Source organism: Penaeus chinensis, chromosome 13 (genome assembly GCF_019202785.1).
Source record: "Penaeus chinensis breed Huanghai No. 1 chromosome 13, ASM1920278v2, whole genome shotgun sequence".
NCBI lineage: Eukaryota > Metazoa > Arthropoda > Malacostraca > Decapoda > Penaeidae > Penaeus > Penaeus chinensis.
In genome coordinates this window covers 3,239,384-3,249,383 of record NC_061831.1, presented here as the reverse complement: position 1 = coordinate 3,249,383, position 10,000 = coordinate 3,239,384, and the positions used below count along the sequence as shown (strand labels likewise).

General features: G+C 37.0%; 2 protein-coding genes across 10 annotated transcripts in view; one reads left to right on the top strand and one right to left on the bottom strand.

Moving 5' to 3' along the window:
* Nucleotides 1-1,897, bottom strand: part of LOC125031937 (kinase suppressor of Ras 2-like) — a 38,433-nt gene extending 36,536 nt beyond the window's left edge. For 4 of the 6 annotated variants that reach the window (XM_047622948.1, XM_047622949.1, XM_047622950.1 and 1 more), the window contains exon 1: nt 1,435-1,896. In XM_047622948.1, coding sequence (XP_047478904.1) covers nt 1,435-1,689 — 255 coding nt within the window. In that variant the 5' untranslated portion in view covers nt 1,690-1,896. Of the gene's footprint in view, nt 1-1,434 lie in introns of all 6 variants that reach the window. The other 2 variants (XR_007115526.1, XM_047622952.1) reach the window with 2 other exon arrangements.
* Nucleotides 1,898-2,122: 225 nt separating this feature from the next.
* Nucleotides 2,123-10,000, top strand: part of LOC125031938 (S-formylglutathione hydrolase-like) — an 8,158-nt gene continuing 280 nt past the window's right edge. The window contains exons 1-6 of one of the 4 annotated variants that reach the window (XM_047622953.1): nt 2,123-2,268; nt 4,450-4,544; nt 5,202-5,260; nt 7,931-8,059; nt 8,698-8,887; nt 9,152-9,374. In XM_047622953.1, coding sequence (XP_047478909.1) covers nt 2,140-2,268; nt 4,450-4,544; nt 5,202-5,260; nt 7,931-8,059; nt 8,698-8,887; nt 9,152-9,374 — 825 coding nt within the window. In that variant the 5' untranslated portion in view covers nt 2,123-2,139. Of the gene's footprint in view, nt 2,269-2,373; nt 2,548-3,980; nt 4,029-4,449; nt 4,545-5,201; nt 5,261-7,930; nt 8,060-8,697; nt 8,888-9,151; nt 9,375-10,000 lie in introns of those variants that run through there. The other 3 variants (XM_047622956.1, XM_047622955.1, XM_047622954.1) reach the window with 3 other exon arrangements.

Here is a 10,000-nt window from a genome sequence, read left to right as displayed (position 1 = left end):
TGGGCCCTAGTGACAGATCCTGATTTCCCCATTCCTTTAATTGGTGCAAAAATGTGTTTTTCTTTCCAATACTATTAATATTGACGTTGTTGTCATCTTATTGATATTATAATTATTAAACTGTTACTAAAATATTCATAACATCAAAGACAATAAAATAATAGTAGTGAAGCTTACAAAAAATGAAGGAAAAGGGTAAACAGATAAGATGGGTAAAACTAAAAGCTGACTCCTTGGTGACTAAGCACTTGTAGAGTCATCTATGTGTCAAGACAATATATAAATATATTACAGTGGTCATGACATTGTAGCCTTGCCACCTGCACTCATTGGGTTAAGAAGTTAACATGGCATATAGAAATGTCAGCATTGCTTTGACCTACTCCCTAAACTGAAAAACTGCAGAATATGGCAACCACCAACCCAAAGTATTGATAAAATAATATGACAATCACAAGTAAGGCCTGTTTCATTTTGCTTATGACTCGGAGTTTGTGCCAAATGCTCTAAATCCATCTGTATTTTCATCAACATGGACGAAAGCAAAGGTTATACTAGTTGTGATATGGCTCATATAATGAAAATTTATACAGCAAGATTTATCATCAAGTAAAAATCCTGCAGAAAATAAGGAGGAAAATTTTTCTTGGCTTCCACTGGATTGAAAGTCACGGAGGGAACAGCAACTGCTGCTCACATAGGTATTTTACACCTTTTATGATGAAATGATCTACATTAAGCAGAAATAAAGTGAAGAGTATTGAATTTATGCCCCTCCTTAGAATAAAGTAATTTTTGTGTTTGTCAAATTTGTTAACATGAAAACTGATGGTTTGATAAGCAAATGGAAGTTGGAGGTGATGCAACCTCACCAAAATTTGCAAATAAGATGAACGATTTGGTCAGTAAAAGCCTTGGTTGTCAGTTTCTGAAAATTCCTGATTTGGCCTGGGCTCCAGTTAAGTGACAGGTGTGGCAGGGTGAGGGTGAGATAAGAGTGAATGGGTGAAATAAAGTTGCAGAAGGTCTTACTATAGTGTCATGACTTGTCACATAGGAAGTGGGGCAGGGTAAAGGTGAGAGCAGGATGAAAAGGAGAGCCAGAGGGAGAGGCAGAGACAAGGGTGAAAAGCCCTCCTCAAGTGTCAAGGGTGACACAGCAAGTGGAGCAAAGGAAGAGTTGGATAAGTGAGATAAGAGTGAAAGGGCAAAAGTGAAAGGCAAAGGCAGAGACTGAAAGGGAGAAGGAAGGGTGGAAAGGCCCCGCCTCAAGTGTCAAGGGTGACACATGGAGGTGGGGCAGTGCGAGGGTTGGGCGGGAGAAGAGTGAAAGGCGAGCCTCGAGCGTCGCGGGCGCGCTGGCGAGGGTGCTCCGAGGAGGAAAGGGTGTGCCAGGCGCCCGAGGGCCAGGCTGAGGGCAGGGCCAAGGCTCACCTCGAGCGTGCGGATCTCCTGCTGCGTGAGCTGGGCGCTGGTGGCACACTGCGACCTCAGGCGTTCCAGGTGCTCTGCCTGCGAGGCGATGAACTGGTGGTGGGTCTCACACGTCTCCAGCGCCCGCGCTATCACCTCCTGCACGCCCACGTCCACGCCCACGCCCACCTGCTGCTGCTGGTGATGGGGTTGGTTGTAGCCATCCCCGTAGAGCCCTCCCGCCGCCAGCCTCCCTCCGCCGCCGCCCCAGGACATGGTCTCCCTTACTATCTGTCTATAGACACTGCACACAAGACGAGGCGCCGTGACCCGCGCGTTCCCTTCATGCTTGGTCGCCGCCTCTCCGCGCTGAGCCGTTGCCTTACACAGAACGCCGAGCGGAGCGCCGCGCACTGGCCGCCATCATGGATGCCCACCAAACATTGCTCGCTCGCCCCGCTGCGTTCCAGCAGGCGCCCCCGCCCGCCCGCCGCCCGCCGCCCCGGGCCACCGATGCCCGGAAATTACTGCTGGGGCCACTCCTTTCCGAAAGGACACAAAAGGGGGCTATTTACTTGCCGTTTTGCAATTTCCCACTGGCGCAGGCTATAACGCATGTCACCGAAGAGGAAACGTCTCTGTGGCAATAACTGACATTTAAAAAAATATCAACAGTCTTTTTTATTGTATACTTTATTTTTCTAAAATCCTTCTGAATCCATTGCGATGGTCATATACGTGATTCACTCTGATTTCCGAGGAAAAATCAACGGTGAAATAAACGGCTCTGTCACAGAAAACGGGAGCGGCGCGGAGGGTGGTGACGAGCAGCGGAGTTCAAGTCAAAACTTAACGGTAGAATATCTCGCATTAGCCACGGTGATCTTTTTACAGTTCATACTTTCTAGAAACATAGCACACTGTTGATGGGAGTAGAATAACCTACACACATGGTCTTAGTTTTCATGGTCACTGATAAGGCAGATAAGGTCAACCGGCCACTCTCGGGCACAGACGCTGGGTAAGATTCAAGGTCGAGTCCTTCGGCAGGATAATTAGGATAAAGCAAGGGCAGGGGAAGAGTTAGCAACAAGGGAAGTAGATTCGCGAAGGCAGGAAGCAGTAGCAGGGACTGTAAGTACACTGTTGCCGATATGCAAAGTCATGTTATGGTTGATACTGCTTATCTTCGTTTTGTGCAATTTGCAACGGAATATTAAGTGAACTAAACATTCCAAGCTGATTTGCCGGCCATTGTAGTACTGTTATTTGGTTTGAGAAATTTGGTAGTAAATTCGCAAATTAGCAAAGCTTTCGGGTATATGACGAATTCTAGCTTTAGTTGTATGACAATGACTGTCATGATTAACAGTATTAGGATTTAGCAAACTGAAATCTAAGTCATTTTCTGTGTCAGTTGAAAGAGTTATTTGATATAGAAAGAAGATGGCTGATGGGGGGCAAATATTGTCTTCACCTCAGTATGCACAGCTAGACAGAGTGGAAACTTTGAAGCATAGAGTGGACTTCGGCTCTGAGCGACACTTTCTGCGATCTTCTTCCTTTATCTGCAGATTATTTCTTGTACAAACGACTGCGAAAAAAGGATTCCTGGATTGTAAAGAGTGAAAACTACCCTTAAATAAACATGCCAGCTACAGGCAGGGGCATGTTATGGGTTCTATCTTATCAATCACATGATAATTTTTGCTATGCCATTTGTGGCACTTCATGCAAACAGGCCCTCTTTGGCCATGCCAAGAAAGTATGTAACTATCCAAAGTAGACAAATTGAATATATTATAATTGAAGTTGCAGTTATCAATACAAGAAATAATCTGCACATGTATATGATAAGGACTTAACCCTGGGCCACGCCTATAGCCGTCATAACAAACCGACCCATCATGCCTGGTATGGCTAAGGGCATAGCGACGTACTAGAGTGAGTCGAATGGAGAATTCCACAACATTTTGCGGACTCCCGAGCCAAACAGCAGGACAGTTGTCAGAAGTCAAGTGTCAGTAATGCCGAGAGATTTCTCATACTGTCAGTGAAGAGTTAAATAAAGGAAAAAGATTATGGTAACTACTGCTTGCAGCATAAGTCCACTTGATTCTCCAGTTCTTATCTTGCCATGTACACTGACATGAAGACAGTGTTTGCCTGGATTGTGGATGGGTGTAGCGCCCCAGCAACTTCCCATTAAAGGGCATTCAACGTAACTTTGATTGTTGAAAATATGATCCCGTTATATAAGTAGCTTGTGTATATATATATATATATATATATATATATATATATATATATATATATATATATATATATATATATATATATATAGAAAGGTAGAGAAAGAAACATAGGTATAGATAGATGTTTCATTACATAGGTATATTCATGTAGTTTTGTTAATACTTGTATTTATTCATGTGAATTTACATGTATGTATGCAGACATACTGTACATAATGTATTAGTTTGAAAAGAGAAATAATGTTATGGCACACCATCTTTCCAATATAACACATAGTATCAGTTAGATACAAACCTGCATCCAGAAACTTACTCTGAGTATATGTCATGATCACTGCTATAAGAAGATTTGTTAGAAATGTAAGTAGCAATGATTATGAACCATTAGTAATCATCCAGTCCAAGCACTGCCTTGCAAGATTTTTTTTTTTTTTTTTTTGGCCTCTGCCTTAATGCAGGAAGGGAAACCAAGGTATCATTTGCTGTGGTCACTTTGTGGATGATTACCATACTATTTTTAATCATAGGCTAAGAGTATTCACAGTTTGATCAGTATTGGTTAATACGAATTCGAGTGATATTTCATCATCTGTTTAATTGCGTTCCAGATTTGTTATTGAATTTCACCGAGTTATAAGTTATTATAGATGCTAGAATAGAGATTACCATTTAATACAAGAGTGTATCCATTTTAAAAGTAAGTGCATTTTATTACAAGAAGCATTCTTGTTTTAGTATTGTATTTATCTATTTTTTCTTCCTCTCCTGTCTCGCCTAACAGTTGCATCTCATTGGATCTAACATCATGGCAAGCATTAAAGAGGAAAGTTCCAACAAAGTCTTTGGAGGCTTCCAGAAAGTCTACTCACATGAGAGGTAAGCACTTGAAGTTTTTTAACTCGCCTTTATTTCTATTATTAAGATATAAATCACTGACATAATTTAAAAGTTAGATGCACATGTTTGAAAGTATTATTTCCCTAAGAGGTCTGGCTCACATGGAAGGGTAATTCAGGTCAGGATAATCAAAGGCAGACTAAACTAGATTTTGAATATCTATTGATCAAATGAATATCCATATCAGTATTAAGACCCATTTGTAGAAATTAAGTACCATTACATATGAAACACTTAATAGTTTGTTAGTGTCCCTTTAGGATGTGAATAAATCCATAAAAGTTGCTTTTAGAATGATTACATTTACAGATTTTTTAATTTATTTTTCTATTTGGGACAAAGGTTTTAGGTTACCCATTTGGGTTTAGTTCATTACATTTTAGTAAGACTTGGAGTATACCCTTGCCTAGGACCATAACTAAATATCTATAGGAATTGCAGCTTCCGTAAAGAAGTATATAAACATGAGTATTAATTACTAACTAGTCCTTTAGTGCACGGTGGCCCCTGATATAGGAATCCCATAAATGTTATGAAAAGTGACCAAGACAGATCTTTGAGAAAGGCAGTGTTTTTATGGTAAATTTGCTGGATTGTCCCCATAAGTAAACATTCATTACTTTTATTTTTTCACAGTAAAGAGTTGGGATGTCAGATGAAGTTTGCTGTGTACATCCCTCCTCAAGCAGAATCAGGTACTCTGTGAAACAGTTCACTTCTCCTTTTCTTGTATGTACATGAAAGCAAGCAAATTTAATTAGGAGTGTGATTGAAAGCAATCAAATTTAATTAGGAGTGTGATTGAAAGCAATCAAATTTAATTAGGAGTGTGATTGAAAGCAATCAAATTTAATTAGGAGTGTGATTGAAAGCAATCAAATTTAATTAGGAGTGTGATTGAAAGCAATCAAATTTTATTAGGAGTGTGATTGAAAGCAAGCAAATTTTATTAGGAGTGTGATTGAAAGCAATCAAATTTAATTAGGAGTGTGATTGAAAGCAATCAAATTTAATTAGGAGTGTGATTGAAAGCAATCAAATTTAATTAGGAGTGTGATTGAAAGCAATCAAATTTAATTAGGAGTGTGATTGAAAGCAATCAAATTTAATTAGGAGTGTGATTGAAAGCAATCAAATTTAATTAGGAGTGTGATTGAAAGCAATCAAATTTTATTAGGAGTGTGATTGAAAGCAATCAAATTTTATTAGGAGTGTGATTGAAAGCAATCAAATTTTATTAGGAGTGTGATTGAAAGCAATCAAATTTTATTAGGAGTGTGATTGAAAGCAATCAAATTTTATTAGGAGTGTGATTGAAAGCAAGCAAATTTAATTAGGAGTGTGATTGAAAGCAAGCAAATTTTATTAGGAGTGTGATTGAAAGCAAGCAAATTTTATTAGGAGTGTGATTGAAAGCAAGCAAATTTATTAGGAGTGTGATTGAAATCAAGCAAATTTAATTAGGAGTGTGATTGAAAGCAAGCAAATTTAATTAGGAGTGTGATTGAAAGCAAGCAAATTTAATTAGGAGTGTGATTGAAAGCAAGCAAATTTTATTAGGAGTGTGATTGAAAGCAAGCAAATTTTATTAGGAGTGTGATTGAAAGCAAGCAAAATTTATTAGGAGTGTGATTGAAAGCAAGCAAATTTAATTAGGAGTGTGATTGAAAGCAAGCAAATTTAATTAGGAGTGTGATTGAAAGCAAGCAAATTTAATTAGGAGTGTGATTGAAAGCAAGCAAATTTTATTATGAGTGTGATTGAAAGCAAGCAAATTTAATTAGGAGTGATTGAAAGCAAGCAAATTTAATTAGGAGTGATTGAAAGCAAGCAAATTTAATTATGAGTGTGATTGAAAGCAAACAAATTTAATTATGAGTGTGATTGAAAGCAAGCAAATTTAATTATGAGTGTGATTGAAAGCAAGCAAATTTAATAAGGAGTGTGATTGAAAGCAATCAAATTTTATTAGGAGTGTGATTGAAAGCAAGCAAATTTAATTAGGAGTGTGATTGAAAGCAAGCAGATTTAATTAGGAGTGTGATTGAAAGCAAGCAAATTTTATTAGGAGTGTGATTGAAAGCAAGCAAATTTAATTAAGGAGTGATTGAAAGCAAGCAAATTTAATTAGGAGTGTGATTGAAAGCAAGCAAATTTTATTAGGAGTGTGATTGAAAGCAAGCAAATTTAATCAGGAGTGTGATTGAAAGCAAGTAAATTATATTAGGAGTGTGATTGAAAGCAAGCAAATTTAATTAAGGAGTGATTGAAAGCAATCAAATTTAATTAGGAGTGTGATTGAAAGCAAGCAAATTTTATTAGGAGTGTGATTGAAAGCAATCAAATTTTATTAGGAGTGATTGAAAGCAAGCAAATTTAATTAGGAGTGTGATTGAAAGCAAGCAAATTTAATTAGGAGTGTGATTGAAAGCAAGCAAATTTAATCAGGAGTGTGATTGAAAGCAAGCAAATTTAATCAGGAGTGTGATTGAAAGCAAGTAAATTTTATTAGGAGTGTGATTGAAAGCAAGCAAATTTAATTAAGGAGTGATTGAAAGCAAGCAAATTTAATTAAGGAGTGATTGAAAGCAAGCAAGTTTAATTAAGGAGTGATTGAAAGCAAGCAAATTTAATTAGGAATGTGATTGAAAGCAAGTAAATTTTATTAGGAGTGTGATTGAAAGCAAGCAAATTTAATTAGGAGTGTGATGTGCATCTTTTTGTACTTAGGGAGATATATGTTCATGTGAACAGTGCATTTTCTTTCTCTCTGTCTTTACATGAGAAATTAAAAGGGTTCTATTATAATTACCTGACAATCTGACATTTTCATAAATTTAATATCTTTCAACATGACCTCCTATTAAACCATTCATAGTTCCAATAAGAGAGTAGATATATAATACTCTCATTCGCATGGCAGATTTAGATTCACAGCACAGTTTAGTGGCCACAAAATAGCCATTGCCAACATTTACGTATTAATAGTTTGTTATTATATTGTGTTCTGTATTCTGAACAGGCAGTCTTGTTAATATTACAAACACATATGCTTCTCATTCATACAGGCTTAACCCTTAAATAGCAGTTGGCATAATAGTACGTGCTTTTAGGGAAGAATGAGTGGCATAGTATGAGGTCCAGCATATGGTGGAATTTTCCCTTCCTGAGAGGGTTGCCTTGCTACTCTGTGTCCACTATTTAAGGGTTAAAAGTTATAAGGCAAGGGAATAGAATTTGAAATGGGAGAGGTGGTCTATGAATTGTGAAAAGGGTGAAGACAGGGAGTGAGAAAGAAAAGTAAATGAAAGTTTTATACAGAGCCAGTGGTTTCTGTACTAATCATATTTTAATTTACATCATAGGACCTGTGCCTGTGATCTACTGGTTGTCAGGTCTTACCTGCACTGAACAAAACTTCATAACCAAAGCAGGAGCACAGCAGTATGCTTCAAAACATGGATTCCTGGTAGTGGCTCCAGATACAAGCCCAAGTGAGTATCATGATTTTTCCATTGTCATCCTCCTTATGATTAGTGTTGATGTAGCTATATTGTGCACTTTTACATTTATTTATTTATTTATTTTTATTTTATTTTTTATTTTTTTTAGATTTTGATATTAAAAAAAAAATACTAGATCATTTTTCAATTAGTTACATTGGGCTGATTCATCAAATTGGAATCAAGTTAGGTGATTGTATAGATTCTTATGAATCTGTTTTACAGAAGCATTATTATTTGAGAGGATTATGCATCTGTTTTAGGAAGTATCATTTATGCATTAATACAATATTGCCCTAACTTGATTAGCCTGTTGCAGAATTGTAACTTATCAAATCCTTGTGGGAATTATTGATTTAAAGTAAGTGTAAAAGAACTGTCATTACAGATATGACTCTGGGCCATTATTTTTAATTTGTATAGTTTTAGATTTGTAAAATATCTCCTCTGTCATTTCTTTTGTAACAATAATCTTTATCCATATGACACATTGGAATTGAGTTTGGTCATCAGCTTCATGTATAAATTCCCTTAGAATTAAACAGTTGTAAAAAGAATGATATTCTGGCATTTTGATATATTTGATATAGTGTGTTAAAATGTTACCCAGCATTTTCTTCCAAAATTAGGGGACTGCAAGATTCCCGGAGAGGATGATAGCTGGGATTTTGGCACTGGTGCTGGATTCTACGTGGATGCCACTGAAGAAAAGTGGAAGACCAATTATCGCATGTTTTCTTATGTCACCAAAGAGCTCCCTACCCTTGTTGCTGCCAATTTCAAAGTGGAAAGCGATAAGGCTGGCATTATGGGGCACAGGTATGAAACCATATTTTAGGACTGTGTACATGTATTTGCTTGTGTGTCTGAAAGAGAGAAAGATAGCTTTCATATCACTCAAAAGAAATTGAACACAAATTTAGATATTATATATTTATGAGTGTGATTGAGAAATGTCTGCAAAATAATTTTTTATATATATATATATTTTTTTTTTTTTTTTTCCCAGGGAATTAAACAGTGTATATGATAGTATACGTTTGTTTATTTCATGTTTTTGATAACACTTACTCTTAATTTTAGCATGGGTGGTCATGGTGCTCTGATCTGTGCCCTCAAGAACCCTGGCCAGTACAAGTCAGTCTCAGCATTTGCACCAATCTGCAATCCTGTCAACTGCCCATGGGGAGTTAAGGCATTCTCTGGATATCTTGGGGAAGGCAATAAAGATGCATGGAAAGACTATGATGCTTGTGAATTGGCAAAGAAGTATAATGGCCCCCCATTAGAGATCATGGTTGACCAGGTAACTTAATTTCTATCCTAATCGTCATTTATTTATTCTCTATTATTCATTTTAGAATATTAAAAATTTACTTCCGAAGAACATAGATGACTCCACAAGTACTTTGCCACAAAGGACTTGGTTAGTAAACCTTGTGAACTTGCTTGACCATTCATTGTATTGCTATCAATATCATTACTATTATTGTTATTATGGACATGATAATTATTATAGTGTTGCTGACATCACTAACAGCAACATAAAATACCAGAAAATATTTCCAAAAATCAAGGAAAAGGGTAAACAGGTGAGGTAGGTAACTGGCTCATTGGTGACTTAGTACTTGTGGAGCCATCTATGTGTAAAGACTAAATAAACTAAACTCGCAATAGGCATGGCATGTACATACATGCCATGCCCAGTTTAAGACTGGATGACGTCTTGCATTTACCACTGCAAGCTGGACAATTGCACAGTTACAAGGTTTGGCACACTTACAACCTTGTCTGATTTTACTGAAAGATTTTTTCATCATTACTGGGTTAATAATGTAATTAATGCCAACTTTTAAATGTAAGTGAGTTTCACCTGCCATGAAGTTCATATACAAATTAGATAATTTAAAAATGTCTTATACATATTTTCTG